This window comes from Carassius gibelio, chromosome B25 (assembly GCF_023724105.1).
Source record: "Carassius gibelio isolate Cgi1373 ecotype wild population from Czech Republic chromosome B25, carGib1.2-hapl.c, whole genome shotgun sequence".
In the NCBI taxonomy this organism is placed as follows: domain Eukaryota; kingdom Metazoa; phylum Chordata; class Actinopteri; order Cypriniformes; family Cyprinidae; genus Carassius; species Carassius gibelio.
The window spans coordinates 15,545,941-15,571,165 of NC_068420.1; the positions used below are offsets into that span (position 1 = coordinate 15,545,941).

General features: G+C 38.4%; 1 protein-coding gene across 2 annotated transcripts in view; it reads right to left on the reverse strand.

Annotated features, from left to right (window-relative positions):
• roraa (RAR-related orphan receptor A, paralog a) overlaps nt 1–25,225 on the reverse strand; it is a 279,288-nt gene that overhangs the window by 19,569 nt on the left and 234,494 nt on the right. For both annotated transcript variants that reach the window (XM_052597196.1, XM_052597197.1), the window contains one exon: nt 431–516. In XM_052597196.1, the coding sequence (XP_052453156.1) occupies nt 431–516 (86 nt within the window). The remainder of the gene's footprint in view (nt 1–430; nt 517–25,225) is intronic.

Consider the following 25,225-nt stretch of genomic DNA (forward strand, 5'->3'; position numbering starts at 1 on the left):
CACAAACTTCCTCTTTGCTGAGTGGACGGCGTGTTTGAAAAATGCACGAAAAGAGGAGCTTCGGCGGGAACGAACCGGGGGGGAGGACGTGGTTGCAAAACTGCTAACAACGTGCTGTGATCCAAAGCGCTTCCTTTTTTGACAGTTTTATTAAAAAAAAAAGTGCAGCAGAAGGTAAAGAAAAACAAGACACAGGGATTATATTGTCGCTGTATTGTATTTGTGATGTTTTCATCAACGTTTCAATTTTTAGCAACACTCTGGCGTGTGAATTCCGAAGTCCTGTAAGCACAACAGTGCATTTTTCTTCCTTAGAAAGACAATAATCTGAAAGCAACTTCTCTGTTATTTTCCACGGCGTCTCATTTGTTGGCTTTTCCCGCTTTTTCTTTGTCACACACGCCGCTGACAGGGTTGTTTAGCTTCTTACCTTGCAGCCCTCACACGTTATCACGCCGTAATGGATGCCTGATGATTTGTCTCCACAGATCTTGCAGGGAATTATTTCGATTTGAGCTGCGGAGAGAGAAAAGAGAGAAGATACTGTCAGGATTTTTCACTGTCACCAGACACTGCGCAACACCTCCTCCACGACATGAAACGGCGCTGAGCTTCAAACGCTTCACGTCCCTGCCACCAACGGTTGCGGTGTGTTTGGAGGAGGCCATCCTGACTTTAAACAGAAAACAGAAAACGTGATGTCAGCCCGTGATTTAGAATCAAATGCGGTTGTAATAAAGTGCCACTGTTCCCCGTGGAGCCTTAGGGCAGCATTGTCAGGACAAACCCAACTCTTTACCACATGGCTGGACCTTTCCACCACTGGAATATCGGTTCAAAGCTGCCTGTTCAATTTAAAAACCACAAAAACCAAGTAGACAGTTTTACCACCATGAGACAGTGTCCAAGAGGCATAACCATGACACAATGAGAAGATAGTCATAAGAAGGCTTGAGTTTTTGTTGAGGAAAAACAATGTCTTAAAAGATTTAGTGTGAAGAGAGGCTTTTTTACTACATTTAAAAAAAGTATTTACCCCAGCAATAAACATTTTGTCATCATTTACTCACTCTTTTTGTCATTGGAAACCCATGAAACACAAAATGAGATGTTTAACAGAATGTTCACGCTGCTCTTTTTTTATTCTTGGTGACCAAGAGCAGTTAAGCTCTAAAATAAATGAACAAATAAATAAATACTATTGATAAAAAATACTTCTTTCATCCAAAGCAACTTAACATAAGTTATGTAATGAAACTCTCAAACATCATTAATAAGATTCATATATTTGCATATAAAAATTTTGGCAGCCATGATTGGTTTTGAGACTCGAGAACCCCTACCATTGGGCATTTTTAATGTTAACCCTAGTGTGACATGATTTGACACATTATATCTTAATATACATGAATGTTAATGAGATTTGAGGGCTGCAGCAGAACATTTATTTTTATGACTAATCTACCCATAACTAACTTCAGAGAAGTTAGAACATAGCAAGTTGGACAACTTTTATGGAGCATTTTAGGAGCTTGATAGCCCATAGTGCCCATTTACTTTTAATGCGTGGAAAAGAGCAGCGTGAACATTCTTCTAAATATCTAATTTTGTCATTTTCGAGAGTTACAGGTTTGGAACAACGCGATGGAATATAAGACGCCAGAACCATTCCTTTACTTGCAGATTTTGGTTCCGACAGATAAAACTTGGCATGAGTTGCTTAAAAGACTATTTGATAAAAGTCAGGCATCTCGAAGCAAAGGCCACGGCAATATAATCACATCAAAGGACCTGATCCAAACCTCTGGCCATTGCAAAATAGACCTTACCACGCAAGAGCTTCACTCTATATTTAGCCGGATTACAGCTGAACAGTCACTGTTTAATGTAGCCTAAGCATTTTATTTCTACTTGACAGAAATTGCTCCCTCTAGTTCCCTTAGATCCCGAGCCAAAGTTCCCCGCAGCTACTTGCCTACCTCCAGCCAAAATACTGTGGCTCGATAATATTTTAGTGAACACTATAAATCCAATCGTACGGAATTAATTTGCACGCATCAAATTTGCCACCACTGAGCGACGTATCCGTAGCGGCCCATTTCATCTGCCTTCGAGCCTTCGAACTCCCGTTGTGTCATCTGGATAATGTCAACGTCCCAGTGGCAAGGCCAAGGGTCTCTCTATCTTGTTCTATCTCTCAAATGATCCACTAAACCTGTATGCTGACAGCCAGTACACCATTGGTTCAGTCAACATGCCTGTAAACAGAACAGCATGCGTTTCAAGCTGGGCAGCATGGCCGTCCGTTAATATAAATTGTTTTAACCTCAAGAGAGCTCCTTCAAAGGAATTGTCAGAATTGTTAATTCACATTACTGATCTTGTTATTTTACCATTAACTGAAACTATAATCATTTCTTTTTTTGAATGCGGCCAGTGCACTCTGTTGTTTGTTTGTGTGTTCTCTCGGCATGAGCATTAGCGCGCCAGTGTGTTCCTACTCCTTTAGCATTTTCAGCCTCATTACTTACATAATTTGTTCTGACATGCACTCACAACAACTGAAGCATGCTGTAATTAAGGCTGGCTGTGGTTGAGGTCCAGGAGAGAAGCTGCAGTACCAGGCCCCTGCCAGTAGGTGGTAGTCTAGGGCTGTGAGAACCGTCCATCCCAGGCTCGTAATCCCAGCCTGCCCTAAAGGCTGAAGCGGTTTGCGCCTCCACATTGCTGGCATCACAGTCTAGCAGGCTGTGGGTTCGAGCCTGCGGGGCCAGCCGCCACACTCCTATCTGACTCCCTCCCTAGGCACTGCTCATAGGGCCCTTCGTTTTAGCCGGAGAGAAGCAGGTACACTTGCTGACGAAGCTCGTGCCACATCAGTCGACGATGCTGGAAGTGAAGAGGGCATAACGCTGCGCTGGGCACTCAGGTTTGGGTCCGTCTAGCGCCAATTCTCGCTCTACTCTCCCTCTCGCCAGGCCTCCACATGAAACACTCACAAAGCTCTTTGTCTCCTGCCTGGCTCAAACTGCGGGTTGCCGTGCTGGATCGGAGCTTCCTTTGTCTACGGAGAGCGCTAAACCAAAATTGTTCTGCTGAAAAAAAAATAAAAAATCCTCACAGCAAGATTAGGACGGGGAGTAATTCATCCAGCTCCAGTACAAACACACTCGCCTAATAACGCACACTGCGAGATATTCAGTTGCTCGAACAGTTCCACATGTTACAGGGCGGTATCTGCCAACATAAGATAACTGAATAACCTCTAGGGAAAAAAATACTGTGCTATGGTATTACTATATATTTTAGGACATGCTAACATGACAAAATCATAGCTTTTTTGATCACTATCATTGCGCATTGCGTTAAATACATAAATAAATAATAATAATAGACATCTGATCTCAAATAGATACACCACAGGTTATAATATCAGAAAAGAAGTGGACAGATATTGCATATCAGACTACGTTCATGCCATGCACCTCTGCTCGTCAAGATGGTCTCAGGCTACATCAAAGACACAACAAACGTTACGCAAACGAAAGTGCACAGTAAAAGGGCACAGGGCCACGGTAATGTTAAAGATCAAACCATGCACTAAATGACTCCTATAGTGCCTACGTTAAAATGCGTGGAGGAAAAGAGCAAATCTGATGCAGCTTGTTAGTTCAGTCCTCGCTGTTGTGATTTCCTGGAGCCAACTTCAAGGTCACTGAGTCAGAGCTGACAGCGAGACAGAGCCCTGAGGAGGAGTGACGTGTCACTTTGCTGTCCCCACTCTCTGCTAATGCTATCTTTCTCTCCGTCTATCGCCCTCCATACCTCTCTCATTCTGCGTCCCAATCTCAATCAGACCCTGTTTCTGCCTTGCCCTTTACAGCCCTCAAATCAGACCTCATGGGAGAAAAGCCCCTCAGTTTCTGCTAACATCAAACACACTTGTCACTTGCTCACCAAATGGCCGTTTTAATTGGTACGGCACATAGTTCATGCACATAAATTCAGGCTGAAGCCATATTTCATTGCACACCATCAGCCATGACAGTCTGGCTCTCTGAGACTTCTTAGCCATACTATGCCGCAACTGCGAAACACAGCAATGATGGGTCTTATATTTAAGAATGCATACGATCTTCTGATATTTTAGGAAAAAAGAACTGTATTCTGCATAAAATCTGTTTAGGATGGAGTTTGTCTCATATTTTAGCTAGGCTACTGCATTTGAATCAGTTTACCAACTAACAATGTAAAAATGTACAGATTACAGTAGAAAACTAATTTGAATAAGAAATACAGACACTTTTAATGTTTAATAGCCCTTGCTAAGTTACAGGCTAAGCTATAGGCTAAGTAGATGTACAGTATAATGTCATGTTAGTAGCTCAAAAAACCATGGTTAATTTATGGTAGCCATGGTTTAACTATATTAACCATAGTTTTTTTTGTTTTTATTTGTCACACAACCATGGTTAATTTTCATAAAGGAAATGAAACGGCAACTGTCCCTTGTTTCCCTCTGGTGAAGTTTGGATACGTTCACAATTTAAGTCTTTCTTTCCAAATAAAGCCACAAAAAGTGGAAACAGCAGCAAAAGGTTGCTCATCAAAAAGTAGAGACAATAATCATTTCACCATAACGCAGCTACGCCTCAGCGCTAACTGTCACAGTCGCTCTGTATTCTTTAGCGCATTAGCGCTGACATCAGCATCACAAAGGCACTCATTCTCCGTGCTGAGCGCTTCTTTAAAGTACTCTCGCCTCATTTGTACCTGAGGAGCTTCATTCTGAGAGTGAGACGAAAAGTGTGATGTTGACACAATATATTGAAGGCGTGTGAAATATTCAGGAATGTTCACTTGCTAATGGAGGATTCCAGGAGTCAGCTAGTGGGGGAGGGTTGAAAGCTAACTTCTCCAGAGTGCTCCTTCCTGTCTGCACATACAAAATGATATGTTTTTTTTTTGTGTTCAGCAGTATAAAAACATCCTGATCTCTGTTTCTGCACACAGACATTGAAAATCAAGCTAGGCGACTAGCGATGGGCGAAAGCGCTAACAATTCATTTGTGGTACATATCCTACTGAATGCAAATCGGCACAAAACTCCTCCAGTTATTCCCACTCTGGGCTAAAATCTTGCTGAATTGTTGGATTGTTGACATTATTTGTTGGATTGTTGGATTATCTGCTTATGCTATAAGGACACATACTCATAAAGCTGAGAGCTTAACCCATTACACTAGTACACCAAACACAGTCGTTTATAGCCAACACTTTTTGCGCAAATCTATTAGTGTTTCCATAGATTCAGAATTTTTTCCCTAATGCATAAAATCAATACCACGAAGGCCTTTAGCAGTGTTCACAGTGAGCGACAAAACAACCCAAATTTTTATTGAAGATGTTGATTTCTGCTGACAGCAAACACTTGAGGTACAATTAAAGCCCAAAATATACTTCAACTCTGACGCAGACACTAAGCGTATGTACACAGCAGAATTCACAACCTGTCGGAGTATTCAAAGTTTTGTCCGTGTCCAAATATTTGCGCCATTTCTTTCCAGAAGTTATTACATATAATGTGTTTGTACACGTTTAAATTAGAGTTGCGTGCATCTCTAAACCATAATTAAATCATCTAAACCAATTAGCGGGAAAAATTCAAGGCACAGCATAAAAAATGTGCACAGTTTGAAAAATCGGACTGCGAACTAGTATGTGTATGCTATGCTAATGTCAAAAATTTACATTGCACCCACTGTAGGCCCTTAGCATATGCTAAAGTAAGGAAACTTTGCTTCTTTTGATCCTGTAAACAAACGTTGGTTTTCACGAGACTCACTGGCGCATTCGCAATGCTGACCCATACGTCATGCACCTGGAACTTCATCTGTTTACAACTATTGGCGCAAACTAGATTAAAATGATTAAGTTTTGAATATGGATATTTTTCTAACAAAAATGCATCAAGTCACAACAGGAGGCATTTGTTCAACCCCCGGAGCCATGTGAGAGACTTTATTTTATTTTTATGAAAGGGCGTTTTTTATTTCACTTCTTTTGGACTGAAGCAATGCAACACCCATGGACTGCAACAATAGATCTTGAAAGAACAAAGACAATTTTTTATGTAACTCAGACTGGATTCGTATGAAAGAACAAAGTCATATACACTTACGATGCCTCGGAGGGGTGTAAAATGCAGATTAATTTTCATTTTTGGGTGAACTAACCCTTTAAAAACCTGCAGTGTTTCATTTTTACACTATTAGCAAAACCAAACTAAATAAATAAATCTGTTTGTTTGAATGATCTCACTGCAAAATTTGACTCAACCAAAGGCATGAGTTTGGGATGCTACTACCCATTTGAACAGTCAAACTACTTTTGCAGTTCTGTTTTGGACCACTAGTGGCACAAAAATTACACTGCACCTTTGTGTGGCAACTGGGCTGCACTGTGTGTGTAGAAGGCTGCTAATGTGGTTGTGTGTTGACAGTTGTCAATGACCAAATGACACAAGCCAGTGAGCTCATGTCAGGGGATTATGTAAGTGATTGGACAGCCATGCTGGAATTGCACAAAGTGCCACATTACAGCCAGAATAACAACGCTCCTCCAGGCCAGAGAACATGCAGTTTAATCAAATTCCTCTGAAATGTTTCACTGCTGTTCCAGATTGTTTCTGTAAATAACGAAGCCCGTGAACATTACCCAAGCACCCTCAGTGGTACGACACAAACCGCTGGGGCTACTTGGGTAAAGTATAGGTTTAAGAAAATATGTTGTGGCCTTATTGTTGGAGAGTCAGACTTGCAATCGAAAGGTTGTGAGTTCGAGTCTCGGGGCCGGCAGGAATTGTAGGTGGGGGGAGTGCATGTACAGTTCTCTCTCCACCTTTGATACCACGAATTAGGTTGCCTTGAGCAAGGCACCGAACCCCCAACTGCTCCCCGGGCGCCGCAGCAAAAATGGCTGCCCACTGCTCCGGGTGTGTGTTCACTGCTCTGTGTGTGTGCACTTCGGATGGGTTAAGTGCAGAGCATAAATTCTGAGTATGGGTCACCATACTTGGCTGTATGTCACGTCACTTTCAATTTAACTTTCAGTAGGAAGAACTCCAGGGAAGCAGGGAATCTGCTAGCTTCTGTTTGATTTATGAGATTGTGTTTAATTGCATGAATAGTCTAAAATCATTATGTCATTTGTCCAAGTATTTTGGCAACTAAAAATAAGTTTATAACTTCTCATAATTTTCTTTCATTTGCTTTTCAGCTGAAAGAAGGGAATGTTATTTGAATATCAGCTTCAAAAGATCGGCATATTCTATGGAATGCAGAATATAGATACAGAATTTATAAACAAAGGTAATTGTGACTTATATCTCAAATTTTGACTATCTCGCAATTCTGAGAATGAAATTCAGATTTGCCTTCAAAATTCAGATTTGGATAGATTTTTCTTGCAGTTCCAAGTTTGCATTTCACAATTGAAATTCACTGTTTATATCTCAAGTATTTTTTTTTCTCAGACTAGCGAATTTCATGTTTAAATTTCGACATCCTCAGAATTCAGTTTATATCTCACAATTCTGACTTCTGTTCTCAAAACTTACAAGCTTTTATCTCACAATTTGAGAGGATATCTAAAATTCAAGAACTGTGGGATAAAAAGTCGTAATTACCTTTTCTTTCTTTTATTTTGTGGCAGAAACAGGCTTCCATAATATTCCAGTTGCACCAATAGAATAGCATAAATACTATATGTAATTTGTTGATTTTTTTTCATGTTGAGATATTCTGAGACCTTGCTTATTGAAAATCAAACTATTAAAATGTTACTAGAAATTTTGCAACCAAGCAAAAAATGAATGTGGTTTCAAGTGCAAAAACTTCTCATTCTTTTCCTCTTGTTGCTCCTGTAAATCGCTGAAGTGGCGGGTTCGACCCAGTGCTGGCTGCTTGCCTTTGGGCAGCTTTCAGGAGTAACTCATGCATGCATCTGTGTGTTTGTTTGTGTATGAGGCCATTAATTTTTCAGTGCCACACACAAAACTCAAGATCCCTCCCAGCAAACACAGCAGCTTGTGTTACCGTACTTCTAGATGTACCCAACCGGCTCAGTCAAATACATTTTGACATGCCATATACAGCAGGGCTGAGCAGAGCAGGAGTGTTTCCCAGTAGACAGTAAGGAGACATCTCACTTCAAGTGCCTGTGTGTTACTATTGTGTTACTATTTTAACACACATGTAACACACCATTACCTACAAAAAAGTATCTTGGTACATAATCCAAAACCCAACAGGAATCAGTTATGTTTAATTTCCCGAGTTTTTGCCATTTCCAGGCCAAAAAATAGTGTTTTAATCTACTTTGGTTACTTTAGATTGACTGAAATGGTTTTGTTTTTTTCTGATTCTGATGGAAAAACTGCATTTTAGAGCAAATATCTAAATCATGACATATGACATGTACATCAAATAAGAGTGAAAAATATCAAAACACATTTTTTCAGCTATATTGCCCAGCCCTAGTCCTCATTTATGCGTTATGTGGCAAAGATTGACGAGCTTTCTGGCTGCGAGTATGAGCGCGACTGCACTCAGGGGAACAGAACAAAAGGATGGGGGTTACGATACAGACAAGTTGCACGGAGAGGAGCATGTGTGTGCCAAACTCACTCCTCCGCCCTGCCCCGACACCCTTTTTCTCTCTCCTTCCGTCTGTCTCCATCTCTCTTTCCTCCTGTCCTCCTCTGTTCAGTGACAGGCAAAGTGTTTCCATCGGAGCAAGGAAGCCTAGAGCCACAGGGCACGCCACCTCTCGCTGTGTCACAGTGCACCTGAATCCCAGGGGAACGAGAGACAGGGAAAGGAAGACGGGAAAGACGGAGAGAGACAGAGACAGAGAGGTGCATTTGCATTGCACCGTCTGTGCCGTGTTCCAACAAACACAAATCAAACGCAGGCAAACCTTGCACATGCATAAACATTTATCTTCCATTTGAAAGCGAGCCGAAATCATTATCGCAATCATACGGTGCATAAAACAGAATTTAGACGAAACACGTCATTTGTTTGTAAACTGTCGTTAAAACACATTATAATGTGACAGGGAATTTTGCGCAGTTGAGCAAGAGCTCGCCATTGTCTATTTTTGTTTACGAATGCCATGTGTGGCGACGCTTGACGTTGCACATCGCTGAGGCTTAGAATCATTGAAGCTGAAACATCAGAGGAGCCATTTTTGGAGTCATGCTCCTGCAGTTTTTTTTTTTTTTCCTGTGTCGGAAGATGTTTTTTCCTCATCTGAAACCAGTTTCCAGACTGCTTACGAATACGAATGGGACACTGCCAACCGGGCAGGAGAGGCCGGCGCTGATCTCTAACATGCAATATGAATTTGAGCCCTGTATGGCTGATTTAATCTTCGATTGGGAGCTTCAATCTCCCACGGCTGAGTGCTTTAGTTAAACACCAATCAGATCACACCAAGTTCTCAAGGGAGCCAATCCGGCACAATGAATGACAAAACAATAAACACGAAGGAATGAATATATATATTCATGCACAATTAAACTGAGAAATCCTTTGCACAACAACAAAGCAGCTTGTTCGACGGCACAAGGGAATTCGGTTTCCATGTGGCGCTGGTGTTTTAGACCAGTAATTGCTGCATTAATATGTATTTCCGGGAGAAGCATCATGGCTGTGGATTAGAGGTGTGCAAAACTAAAGATTGACTGTCTAGTTCATTTATCGGTTTTATCTGGTGTATAATTAGGCTCGTTTTGGGTTAACTTGATCCTGTGTTTCTTAGCTATCCACAACTAGCCAAAGATGTTTATCTGAATGTGCATTGCTATAGCGCAAATAAATAAATAAATAAATAAATTAATTAATATATAAATTCATATAAAAAGTATACATCAATAGGAAAATCATCCATAAAAAAAAAATTAAGAAAAGTGTATTTATATATTTGAAAAAAATATTATAAATGTTATTAATCGTTAGAATTAAAATTTTAGCTAGTTTTTGTCATTTATTAGTTACTGATTTTTATTTATTTATTTAGTTTTAGCCGTTTAGTACATCAAGTTAACATTATTGAAAATGGGAAATGTTGTTTCCTGTAAATTAACTGAAGTAATATATAATTTCAGTTAACATATGTATACAAACAACTTAATATACAAACTAGCCCTTATGTACATATGTACATAAAAATATAAAACTCTAAAATATACCTAAAATCAAGAAAAGTTCTAGAAAAACTAGTTAAGTATTCAACTATGGTTAAAATAAATGAATGTTGGATAAAAATAATACTGCAACCACAGACATTCCTATAAGAAATATGCTTACCATGGTTGTGCGAGAAAAACAGACATGTTTGATTCAGACAGGATTATAATAAAGTAGTCTACGCATCCAGTGCCACCAAAACAAGTGGTGAGCAAAAGAGAGAGGAAAGACTGTGTGTGCTGGTATTCCAACTATACTTTAACCACCAACACCAACACCAATCCCAAACCTGATTGACTCAGGCCAGACGAGAAAACACTGACTGATTTCTACAGAGAAATACGTTTTCCAGCAGTGAAACAGCCAATGGGACACGACGGGCCGACCAGCAGCTGGATCTCTAACAGCTGCCTGCACAATGTTCCATCCACAGCAGCCCACGGTTCCACTCGCCACAGGTCCACGAACAGCCTGTAATCACTGCGCAGAGAATTAAAGACGAAGCTAAACACATAACTGTCTGGAAATGCAGTTTCAAAAGTGGTTACATCACAGTGTGTACAAGGTTATTTTGTAGGAAATTTAAACAGGCAGTGTAGATCAACCACCAAAAGGTTTTTCACAGTGATGCCATAGAAGAACCATTTCGGGTTCCACATATAATCTATTTGTGAACAGTTCTTCTAAATGTGAAGAACATTTAAATAATCTAAAGAACTTCTGTGCAATGGAAAGGTTCCATGGATGTTAAAGTTTCTTCATAGATGCCAATAAAGAATGTAACAACGAATTCCTGGTCTTATTGCTGCTCATTCTTCAAAAAAGCCTTAGTTATCACAATACTTGTCCACTGACAATTCCAGTAGTAGAATTGCTATTTAGCCACTGTTCGTGTTCTATGTAGCCAATTTTCACAATCCACTGTGGATAAAATAGATTTATGTCCAACATTTTTCTTATTTAATAAGCAGTTTCACTAAAAAAAAAAAGTTATATTACTCAATTCATGCTAACTTTAGAGGGATAATTCCGTGCAAGTTCTGTAACAAAGTACTCACCTTCATGTTGTTCCAAACCTGTATGACTTAGCCTACTTTTCTTTTGTGAAACACAAAAGAAAATACTTGAAAAATGTCTTATACAATGGAAGTCAGTGGAGTCCAAAGTTCCTATCTGGGCCCCACTAATGTCTCATCATATGAAGATCCATTAAAATATCTTATATAAAAGAAAGAAAGCCATACAGGTTTGGAAAGACGATAAAGAAATGTGTAAATGATGACAGAATTGGGAAATTTCTGGGTGAAATTATCTGGTTTTACCATTAAATAAACCAGAACTTGTCTATTAGTAGAAAACAGACATCCACTTACAATGGTGGTATGTGGGAAAAATATATAATTGCACGCTGAAAACCATTGTTCAAATATATTTAACACTTTAGTTCAATAGGGTTGTTTGGCCTCATATAATAAAGCATATTATCAAAAAGCCCTATTTGCATGCTCTAACTATTGCTACTGTAGATATGTGTATGCAGCTTTAACTGGTTGAAACTGTGTTGTGTTGTCTTGCGTATCTGTGTGTGTGTGCTCGTACATGTGTGTGTGGCTCTGCTGAGATAGTTGAGGGATAAAGCGTTCCATTTACCCAGAGACCAGCTCTGCTTTTCTGCTCGTTTCAGGGGAATCGGACCAAACACCTGGCCTGATTCCTTACTCAGCTGTTCCTTCCTTATCCAAGCCTGCATTCACACATAAATCATTAGCCGATCCTTTCCTTCCCAAACGTCTACTTATCTTCAGATGTTCAACCGCCCAGCTCGCAACTCCTTGTTACTCACTCGAGCCTGTTTGTGGAGTTCTGTTTGATTCCATCAGACGACGCAGTTGTTGTTGTTGTTGTTGTTTTGAGCTGGCTGCCGTCCGTCCGGCCTCGGTGTCGTTTCTTTCAGAGTACAGTAGGGCACGCTCGGTGGCCCCTGCCCCAGCTGGCCCTGTCTGTCAGCCCCAATAACGTCTCCAGTCTGCTCAGAATGTGTCACCCTCCTAACCATCATATCGGTTTACATAAAAAGTGCTGTGTCCTGGGCTCCAAGGTCAAAGCAGTTACAGTCACTGCCTTTACTGTGGCAAACGTTGAGGAGCAGACAAACGTCGTAAGAATGCAATTAATAAATCAGGCAGAAATTTCCAATTGGAGACTAAAATGACGTGCATACTCAATGAAAAGTTGGACCACTGGGGTGTGTGAGTGTTTCTATCCCAGCCATATTTCAGGAAAGAACTGATGAACAATTCCCAGACATCCTTTAATGACTTACATCAAGGTACAGAAAATGAACAGTACTGAACAAGGTATTTTCAAATTAAAAATGTTTCCAACTCCACTCCAAATTCCACACCAGATTTTCTCCTCACTGATGCTATTCGTATTAAAAATGATGTCTACTAACTAATTTCCATAGAGAGAAGGAAAAAATTGCGCCACTACATACTCAAATTTAGGCTTCAATTTCTCTCTGATGCTATTTTCATTATAAAATGTATTCTACCGCAACTAACGTCCATACGAAGAAGGAAAAAACAGTTGAGTGGAATAAAAAAAAAAAAAAAAAAAATACATATATATACAAAATCTACCACCCATTTTAACTTTTTTTAAATAATTTTTTTTTCACTCCAGGTTTTCAATTTCTCCTTAATGACAATATTTTTGCATTAAGAAATGTTGTCTACTCAGAATAACATCTATACAAAAATAAAATCAGTTTGGTGTATCAATAAAAAAATAAAAAAAATAAATAAAAAAAATCACAATTTAAAGCTTTTTGTAATCACGCCACTCCAAGGTTTTTTTTATTTATCCATACTACAAATTTCTTTTTAGTTCTTCTTAGCCTTTCAATAAATTGTTATGATCGCACTTGATTACATTTAATTAGTTAAAACATAAGTTAATGCCTTAGATATAATAAACTAAGAATCAACAAGATTACCGAATTTTAATTATTATATATTTTTTTATTGTTTTCATACACTAATACATTTATAATATTTCAAGTTATTTAAAAAATAATGATTGCAATTTATAAATATTTTCTAACTACATTTATAATTAAATATTATTTTAATAAATAATGCAATACGAACAAGATGAACAAAACGAATGTTTAATACATATTTATTCTTTTCACGGTACCTAATGCATTAAAGCTGCAGTTTGTACCTTTTTTCGTTTAAAAAATGTGCAAAATGTATATAATAAGCGAGTAAGCGAGAGATTCTGCAAATGACATGTGCAACTGTCAAACGCGTCTGTTTAGCACAAGTTTACACAGAAAAACTATGTAAAAGCAACATCGCAGACTGCAAAACACAGTGTGAACAATTCCTAGTCCACCAATTAACGTGCTGAATTCTTGCTGACATGCAGATGCATTATGGGCCGTTAGCGTGTTACGCTCGTATTGAAGCGGTATCGCAGCGATCTTAGAGCGAGAGATAACACAGACACTCCGAAAAACGCTCCCGGCAAAAACATACAGCCCTGCTTCTGCTCCGTATTGCTCTCATACTCAGGTTAGAGATAGCAGGTAGCAACTCCAATCAGCTTAATTTTGAAAACAACAGGAGTCTTCTGGCATTCAGGTCACCGGTGAAGCACTAGGGAAGCACGTGTGTGTTTGTATGTGTAAAATAGTGTGTATTTGTCTATGTAAGGTAATGGATTCATTACTCAACACATTGGGTGATTCTAGCCTTGATGAGAAAGCATTATACCACCTCTCTCTCCATCACACTCTCTTCCTCCCCTCCAGCTACCTGAGAGTGCTGCTCTCTTGTCAGTGAAGGAAAAGAGCGGCCAAGGACAGGCTAGATGAATGACATCAATAGCTTTAGCAAGGCACTTGCAAGGATGTGTGACTGAGACAAATGGTCCTTGTTACATTAGAAGGCGATACCGAATCCTGCCATTCTCTGATGGAGCCCTGATAGAGCTGTAACCAGACGCACCCAACCTTTCCACAGATCCGCTGCGTCATGGGACCTCCGAAAGGCAGCTTTCTCAGGCATTCAGCTGGGGCGCCTGCTATCTCTGCTTCTCTCTCTTTCTGCTTCCTTATTATTCTCAGTCATTCGTTGCATTATCCAAATGACCTGTTTGCTAACAGATCAGCAGACCAATAGCATCCTGTCCTTAAAACAGGTTAAAGAAGTTTTAGAACCAATATATTTTTTTACATGATTTCCATGACCATTAACCTATTTGATCCCACCACTCACAATTGTGACCGTAAAAAAAGGTTTTCATTTCTAAAGCTCTAAATACCTCTCTGACTGATTTTTTTGTGCACTTCTAGAGCAAAAATTGAAAAAAAATATGAAGCATCTCAATTTAATATGTGCAGTTTCACTTGGTTAGGGCAGATTGTTACATGATAAAAGCAGTTTATTAACTGTTTAAACCTTGAGAGGATGCAAAATGAAAGGCTAGTAAAATATTTTAACAAAGGCATGAGAAAGATTTTTGGTACACATTATCTTTAAGGTGTCTACTATTAATATATGAATTCACATATATTCAAAACATGAACATAAACATGTTAATAGGCATAATAGTGACCAGTGGGTTAAAGCTGCAGTAGGTAACTTTTGTAAATATATATTTTTTACATATTTGTTTAACCTGTCAGTATGTCCTGACAGTAGAATATGAGACAGATAATCTGTGAAAAAAATCAAGCTCCTCTGGCTCCTCCATGTGGTCCTATTGCCATTTGCAGTTACGGACCGCTCCCGGTAAGAAATCAACCAATCAGAGCTGCGGTCCGTAACTTTGTTTGTGTTCAAAATGTTGAAAAATGTATATAATAAGCAAGTACACCAAGAACCCATTTTCCAAACCGTGTTTTTAGCTTGTCCTGAATCACTAGGGTGCACCTATAATAAGTGTTTATATTCAGACTATTTTAGATTGCTTCGGGGGTACCGCGGCGGAGTAACCCAGTACCTTTGTGATTCTTCATAGACATAAACAGAGAGAAGTAGCTCCGGCTACGATGTTCTTCCGCAAGACGCAAGCAGTTCTGTTTATTAACCGCTAGAGCGTCAAAAGTTAACTACCGCAGCTTTAACAGTGAATTTAGGTATACAATATAAATCCAATTACAGTTGTTAGTGTAAAATTCCACTAAAATGTTGCTATGAAAAAATATCGCACTACATTAAAATTTCTAAATGTTACAAATAAGTTACAATATTGCTGTCTAATATATCAATTTGAGGATATATGATACAAAAAATAAAAGTTGTAAAATGCGTTGATGTTTTTGTTTTATCTCAGTTGTCCTGTCAATGTTGTATAAGGGATTTTTTTTAATCCATAACGGCAATCCTAGAATGTGATCAAACTGTTTAAAATAGCTGGGTTAAGATATATATATATATATATAAAAAATTATGACTGCATAATAGGGCTGCACGATAAATCAAAACGAAATCGCGAGTAAAAGCTGCGATTGTCATGCATATCTTTCAGTGAAACACGGTTCTTTGATCAGTAGTACATCTCCATCCGAAGGCTACTGAACATGCAAAATGAACATTTATTATTTATTTTTACATTTGCTTGCCTCTCTGTGCCTACATACTGTATTTTGATGCTGTTAAATTCTCAATAAAACTGTTTTCAAGGATATATTTTCCTGTTTCTGTTGTCAGACAGCGGAATGAATATGAAATAGTTACGTAAATGCAACCTATTAAGACGAAATAGCTCTCCCTTCCAAGATATTAATCAGCACAAAAATCCTGATAATCAAGCTATCATCTGATAAAATCAAATAGGCTACACATAAAATAAAGACAAAAACCGTTCTTGCATGTAAAATGAGAGAAACAACATAATATCGGTTTTAACTGACAGCGCAAAAAGGTCGCTAAGTTAGCAACACTGTGCATCTCCATTTCTCCAACCACGGGTTAGATCAGGGGTCAAACAGAAAATGCGCAAATGCGTGTAAATCGCGCATTGATAAAATTTGTGTAGTTAAAATTAATTCGCGTTAACGTGTTATGTATGCATTCATTTTGAAAGACTTGAAAAATAATAATGAAAGTATGAATCACAGTGTTGATGATAAAAAAAAACAAAATATTATTTATATTGTGTAGAGGTTAAGGTAATTCCTGCACCACTTCCATTTTTTATATAGGGGTGAAAAGTGATCTGACCCTGTTCTTGACAGGCTTTGGGAGATTAACCAAACAACTTAGGAAATGAAATGTCTTTGCTACTTTTCTGTCCATCAGTTATAATGGTTGCTACAGCCCTGATGGATAGAGAGAGGGAGAGAGAGTGGGCAGCTGGGAAAAGGAAAGAGATGGATGTTTATTCCAAGGCAGTAAAACGTCTTTGTGTACTATAAAAGTTATATTCAAAGTGGTGCTGTTCTTCAAGATAAAAAGCTACTGAAGCATTTACTGCACGCTTGCACACACATAATCACTGCTAATGCAGACTAGTCCGATTCAGATTAATAATGTCAATATTTACCTCTTAAAACATAAACATAAAGCCTGGCGAACCTACATTTACGGCCACAAAACACTTAGATAATTTACTCTCGGATTTATAACGTAAACAGACAAATGATATAAAAACATATGTACATATGGTACCACAGTAAGAAGGTATTTTCTGCCAACATTTTCATAGACCTCACAAAAAAAATAAAAAAAATAAATAAATATATAAATTATATATATATATATATATATATATATATATATATATATATATAAGTAAAATGATACAACTAATAAATACATTAGTATAAAATAGATCTATGTATACAATATTATTGTAAAAATACTGTAAACATTTTATTTTAAGATTCCTTCGCAGAAAACAAAACTTTAAACAGTATTTGTACACTTATATAGATATATACCTATATATTAATAAATAAAATGTTTTTTATGCAATTCTCACAATAACATATCATTAAACCTTACCATCAGATGCTTCCAAGCCTCTAAGTTAAGTAGATAACAAAATCTTGTCTATTTTAGTCAGAGGCACAGAACACTGTTGTATATGGTTAACAAATACTAAATGTCATACCATATCATTGGTCCAATGGGCATGTGACATTTCTGTTAACTCCGAAATGCTCGCATATTCCTATTGTTGATCCCTGATGTGTTTTACGACCTGAGCAGACAAACAATCCTTGATCTTACAGTGTGAAATGTGGCCTCACACTCTCTGCTGTCAGACAGAGTTCAGAGACGTCTTGCAGCGCACAAATCTAGTGCATTCACAGCCCTGGCCCGGTTCCATTCTGCATTACACAGCCATATAAAATTCATTCTGTAGCACTAAACAGTGTTTAAATGACTGTATGCTACCTCTGTGTGAACCTACCTGGCACCCAATGGAGGGAACTCTAATCCTGGCCAGTGAAAAGAGACGGCCAGATTAATGATTGCATAAATACATCACAAATCCTGTGGAATTATGCTGAACCACAGAGCCACATTCAGCAATGAGGGAAAAAGGCTATTAGAGTCAGCTGATTTGCTGTAAATCCCAAAGACCTGGAAGCCTTCTTGGGTTTTCCTTCACTAGCCTCATTAATACTCGGAAAAGAGAGTCATCTGAGGATGAGGGATGCTTGATGTTGAGGCGTTTAGGATCACCTCAGCAAACACCACTGAAATGTACAACAGGGAGGTCAAAATCTGGGTTTCCTTCTAAAGCTGAGAATTTAACTTGAAAAATTGTGCAAAATTAGAATTTGGCATAAAACATTTGTATCCATCCAACAAGTCAAAGAGAATAAAATCATCACTTCCTGATAAACTGGCACTAAATATCACAAAGAAAAGTGGGAAAAGCCCTCAAAAATAATAATTTTCATATAGGCTACAATAAATGAGTTGTGCCTCAGAGCGAGAAGACAAAACACAATGAAAGGGTTCGGGAACAGAGTCGTGTAAAAGTTCTGGGAGGCAATAATACAGAAATACTTTGACAGCAGACTTCATTTTAGGCATTTCAGAATGACCATAACATTTCAGATGCTGTGGAACGAGATTGTTCCGCAGTCTCATAGTCACATGACTTTTTTTATGCGCATAGACAAATTTATTTGCCAATTTTATTTCCATCTGCCATTATTCGCATTAACCGTTTTTTCTAATTTGCCGTTTCCATCAATAATTAATTTGGAACTGTTTAGAGCTAAACTTTACAGGAAATTGGCTTTCCAGGAGCAGGATTGGATCCCCCTGATGTACAGGATAAAATCATCACCACAAATTAAAATCGAACCATTATAGAAAGACTCTACTAGACAGCTCAGCTCAAGCCGGAGAAATCAGAGGGACATCCCTATCCCTGCTCCAAGGGGCTGTTCTTCAGAATGAGTACAGAACGCAACCCCCCCACCCCCCACCCCCAGCTAATGAGGGGTGTCATGGGCCCCCTCTGAGGGAATCCTCCAGGCGGGACCCCTCCAGGCACATTCATTAAGAGATGAAACGCCATGTCCTGGGGCAGTGCAACCATTCGCCTGGATCCGGACATGTCTAATTTGGAGACGGCACGATTGGCTGCAGATCGGCTGGAAGAGCAAAGGGAGCCAATAAGAATCTCAAGGCAGTCGCCTACACGTAATAAGATCAAAAGTGCACATTAATCAGACACTATTGTCCTATTTGTGCTGCGTGTTTGCCATTTTCTTCATAATTTCTCTTCGTTATTGGGAAAAATGGGAGAAGAAAGGAATAATTTGAATACAATTATACAGAAAAAAGACCAAGGGCCCTTGGAACAGTGCTAATTAGCAAGTAGGCTTTATATCATGTACCTCACCAATCCCTTTATCCAATTCTACTGTAAAATATTATTGTGGAATCTCTGTAATGATGCTGAATGCATTATGTGTCCAACCGCAAATGTTTCTACATGGGCCGCAGTTCTGAAATCCAATGTGATCATTAGCTTCACGAAGTCTCGTATTTATTACCAATGTCTCTTTGTGCTTGTTATGTAGAACCCATTTCCCATAATTAGTAACTTCTAACCTTTGGAGCTTCTAATCCCGGGTGAATTGCGGATTTGTACATCAAAGCTCACTTTTCGATGTAGTCAGGTCCTCGAAATTTGAGAACTCGCAATTATTTGTATGGCGCAGATACAAACAGCACTTCTTCAATTTCCCCTTTCAGCCAGAATCCCGTGGGTTTGCAGTAAAGACTTCCTAATCCACTCCAGTGCAATCCAAATATAGAGTTAACACTGCATCCCAAAAACTCTAATGCCGTGCCAAGAGACGGGCTGCGCACGTAAGGCAGAAATGGCTTTCCAATCTTTTTTTATTATTCACATTGTAGATTAGATTTCTTTGGTGGCTCAACGTACATGCTGTAAGGAGCATAGCGATCGCTAAAGGGGGTGAAATCAAACGTGCTCAACCAGCGTGAGCGTGACTGTTCTCTGCCGTCCTTTCCCTCAACCATTAATTGAAAGTTAATTAAACAATCGATGTTCTCTGGCCTGGGCGTCTATTGTCTCAGCTTGTCCAGAGCTTTTGATAATGGGCTCTTGATGTTGAGAGAGTTCCGGCAATTGTAGCCTCATGACTGTCAAGGTTTAAGGGGAACCCAATGTTGAATAAAGTTGACATGACAAAAAAAAAAAAAAAAAAATGAGTCACTATGTGAAATTTTTGCGATTGTTAAAAAGAAATTAGTATTGTGCAATACAAAATCACAATTGTGAGAAAACTGCAATTATGAAAAAGCCATATTAACAAGAAGTTGTAGAACTGTGTCACAATTATGAGATACATATTGTTGCAATTACCTTAAAATATTTATGAGAATTGCAATACAGAATCACAATTACAATACATAAATTTATATTTGCAAAAAGCTGCAATTATGACAAAGGTAGTGAGGTGTTTGCAATTATGAGATTTAAATTGCAACTGTTAAAAATAAATTAACATCGTAAGATACAAATCTCAATTGTGAGATATTAAATTGCAGTTATGAAGTACTTATCACATAACATACTCATAATTACAAGAAACAACACTGCATCGTAAGAAAATCACAACTATGAGATATAAAGTCACTCTGTGAGATATGGTTGCAATTATGACAAACAGTAACAAGAAATGGTCACAAGTATATGAAATAGTTAAAATTACATAAAAATAAAGAAACAATTATAATTTAGCCATTTTGTAAGTAATACACGGGCAATTGTTATATAAAAAAAATAACATTGTGAGATTTAAAGTCACACCTGTGAAGTATAAAGTTGCAATTATGAGTAAAAGTATTGTTATTATTATACTTTAAAATAGAAACAGGCTTCCATAGTGATGATTGTACAGAATAAAGGAGGGGAAAAGAAGGTTTCCACACACTAAGAAAAAAGGGCAGTAGTGGAGTGTGAGCCAGGAGCATTAATTGACTGTAATGAGGAAATAACATATGCAGAAGACACACACTGTGATACAGAGTATGGGCATACTGTCGATCTCACCATCACACACAACCACGTTTAACACATTCCCGGAATATGAGCTGACGAGATTTTTTGAACACTTTCTCAAACCCACCCACGACTATGGTCTAACCAACAAGTCATGTGTGAATCTCTGGAGAACTTGATGATCTGACACAATTTTAGCCTTTTTTTTTTTTTTTTTTTAAAGAAAATGTGAGCGATGCATGTCTGCTTCCTCAACATCAAAATGCTAGTGTTCTGAGATCTTATCAGCTGTATTCTTGCCCACCAGGTGAAAATTGTTAGTCCAGTCTGGCAAAATTTGAAATATCATTTATTTTTGTATCAGAAACAGAAACAAGGTAATACTTTGATTTAAGGGGTTTGTTTTGAATAATAAAACCTGATATGTTATGTTGCTTCGATGTCCCACTGTGGTTTTACATTCCCAGTGCGTTAAAGAAACATTCAATTACTTAAAAACGAAAACAAGGTTCCTGTTTAAAGTTTGACACCCTGTTCTCGGGGGCTATTTTTTGTTGTCCCATTGGCTAATGATTAGAGTTAAACAATGACGGTGAGGGGTATTTAAGGGTAAACAGATACTCTGATAGAAACACAACTCAGAGGGGACGATCTCCTTCCCTACCAAACTGAAAAAAGAGACGCCTCACACAGACTTAAATTACTGTGCTAGTAACCGAATACTCGCTAGCGCTAGTCAGGTACGCCTGCAATTCAATGTCATGGAAAATCGCTATCTGTGACAGCACCAATAGAGATTCATAGCCCTGTCAGGCCTATGTCTTCATATATAGCGAGATTACAGCAAGGGCGAGCGCGTCTTCTTGAGTCCTCGCCGCACATGTCAGATTTATTGTTCGATAGAAATATAACATATGAAAAACTCCAAACATGGCTTTGAGCGATAGCAATAACCTTGCACGTACCCGAGCGATGATTAATGATCGCACGGGCGGACGGATCGTCGGGGGTGGAACGTGCCGTGGATCGTTTGGTGATCTCGACGGAGACTGAGAAAATATCCTCGCGCTGTAACAAATTGCATTGTCTGTTTATTCCAGTCGGAGTTTATGAAAGAGACAGACAAACAGGAGGTTGATGTATTGGCCTCATGTCACGGTATGGCAAGCACATTCACACATACATTCATCTCTCTGTTTAGAAGCCAAATGATACGTCTAATTTGCTGCGAGCCCGGTTATTTTTAACTTCTCCAGCTGTCAGATAATGGAGCTTGACTGTCAGTGCCGGTGTGTGTGTTAAAAAGGTTGCACTCTTTTTCAATTTACCGTTCTGTTTGAGTGAATTAGAAAATCCACAATCCATTAGTGGCGATGACTGACATGTCTTTTTTCCTTATCAAAACCAAAGGCAGATGTTGAAAAAGAGAGAGAAAGAGAGAGAAAGAGAGAGGGGAGACAGTTGACTGGGGTTGGAAACGCATCTTTTCCCAACAGCTATCTGAACTGTTTTGACATTCCCTCCCCAATAATTACAATGCTGTGAATTTGCCTCGAAAAAAAGCTTCTTCTGAAATCACTTGAAAGAGCTGGTTTCTCTCATGCTTATTAATTAGATAGAACTATGTCTGTTCTGAATCGGGTTGAATCGCTAGCTTTTTAAATAAGCCATGAAAGCTTCCCAATCATTGTCTGAAAATCTGTCTCATGATGTTTTAGCGTAATGCATGCAACATTACAAAAGTCTTGGAAACACTCAATGTTATTCTCGTCTGACTAAAAAAAAGTTAGCTGATGAAGGGTTTTTTGATTGTCAGTGCTAACAAGGATGAAATGAAAACAGTTCTGACAAAAAAATAAGAAAAATAATACCACAATATATTAATGCACTGACAATGTTTTTTAGAAGAAAAAAAATGTAGAAAGAATTCAAGTCAATTCAGTCATAGTATTGTATGTTGGTGATTTGGTTGAACACTGGGAAAGTGAACCAATTTTCTAGACATTAATTTGCTAAAAAGTTTAGTCATGTATATAAATATATATTTGGGTAAAATCTGTTACAATTTAACACATTTTTTAAATTCTGTATGTTATAATAATAAAAAAAAAGGCCTGGGTATAACCAACTACTTCAGGAAGGAATGCACATGACAGTACATTTCTCACATTTTAACTGCAACAAAACACAATGGCATGATGGACTGCGGCAGAAACCGCACCAAACACAACCCAAGCTTTCTGCATCTGAAGAGCGAATAAGTAAAACTGACTAATCAAAATAACATGACAAAATATTGACTAAATATAAAAAGCACTGTAAATGGTAAAATAAGCCACAGTGCACATTTCCTTCACCCCTGGGGGCCTAAAAGAGGTTAGAATTCCCAAAGACAGCATCTCTCACTTTGTCTTTTTCGCCCAAACTTTCATAACAGCTCAGGCAAATGGACTGGCTGGTATTCTTGAGCACTGGTGATGAAGATGAATCTGAATGCTTGCTGTAATGAGAGCTCCAATAATGGATCCTGTGGCATCCTCACTTCACTTGATAGCAGTGTAAATCATGCTGGCTATGCAGCATCAGCACTGAGAGGGGTTCGACAAAATGGTGAAGCTAATATTAACCACATTCAGAAGACTGGTGTGGTCTCCCCACCAGAGTTCTTAACTAACTTAACCACAAATACTACCATAAATCAATCAATCACCACCATAGTGATAAGTCGCATGAAACAAGTTTAGGTGGTCAACAGGATGACCCACCAGCTGGCTGTAAACACGCTAGCACTAAGCAACATAAACTGACCTGTGCCAACATATGAATTCATGCTGGTCTAATTTAGTCTTTAATCATCTTAAAAAAGAAAAGAAAAGCAAGAACACAATGTAAACATGTCAAATAATAAGACGATGTAAGAGATAAGATGCTAATGCCGACTAGCATTGAAAAACATGTCTGTTTCCAGTGAAATGTTTACTGACAGGAAACCCTTGCTAATATCAGTCTCATGGAAGTGGCCTATATCGCTCGATTTCCAGCTCCTAACAGAAACATATGAAAAAAAAAAAAAAAACGATTTATGGGTGAAAAGAAAGAATATCTTCAAATATCTACAATGGGGAAGTTGTTACTTACTACAGAATTCAACTTTCCTCAAGATTTCTCATGCCCACTTTTGCCATTCAAAATCATCTAGACAGAACAAAATAGTGTGTAAAAGAAGCAGATAAAGATAGAGAAAAACACATAAGTGAGAAAAACAGTAGCGACTGGAAGCGAGACAGAGGAAAGAAACTAAGCGTCTTGAAATACCAGTACATGGATTAAATCTAAACCAGGTTTACAGGTAAATGAAGTCAAGTGTCCTGCTCAGGTGCTGACCTGACTCCAGAGCTCAGGTTATTCAGGTTTGACCTCACCTTACTCTAGTTAACTGCTTACCAGCGCTAGTGAAAGTCTCTATAACGGCTGTCTTAGGTTGTGATACAAACGAGACAACATTTAGCATTACTATATACCCTAGATATGGGAAACCACAACGGCAAATTACAAGATTATTTCATGTTCTAACCTCATATTCCCCTATTACCGAACCCATACAAAGTAAAAAAAGCAGCAGTGTGTAACAACATGACATCATGTCGTGGTACAGATGGCATGACCTCACGGCGGTGGAATATGCAAAAGTACATGTTCTTGATTACACGTCTTTATTTCAGTGCCACTAATCGAAATCAGATGACATTTCCTGAAAATACACCAAGGAAAACTTTTAAGTTCACTTTTTCCAGAGAACTGGAACATTTTATTGACTCCAAAGCTGCCGCTTTGCTCACTTTTTTCAATTCGGAAATCTTAAATATCTAATAGCTAATTTGTTTTTCAGAAGCGCTAGCCAATAAGAAAACAGATATTCCTTTGCATGAAGTGTTACATAAAAATGACTTTTTAAATCCTGTATCATGATTATAATTAGCATATGTTGTGAAATAGTATTGTAAACTGTATTGTATATTGTATAGTACAAATCATACATGGAATGATGCTAACAGCTGCTTCGGGCTAATGTTGCTTTTATAGAAATTTATAAGCAATGAACATTTAGTATAGATTTAGTTCCTTACAACATTCCACATGCACTGTTTGGCACTACACTTTCCAGAATGCAACTCTTGGCCTATTACACAGTCTACATTGCTTTTTCCTTCAAAATTCCAGCACACAAATTGTATTCAGCTTTCTTGCAGGAATAAATAAATAAATGACTGGCAACCCATGTCGTAGATGATTACGTATTGCTTTAGGAGTTTTTTCTGCAGAATGATCCTTTGTGACGTTGCTCAATGCTAGTTACATAAATTACAAAGAGGGCTGTAGTGGGGGATTCCTCCTGTCGCAATTCTCCCGGCATGTTTGTCAACAGTGCAGCATTTCTATAATTGGCGTAATTGTCA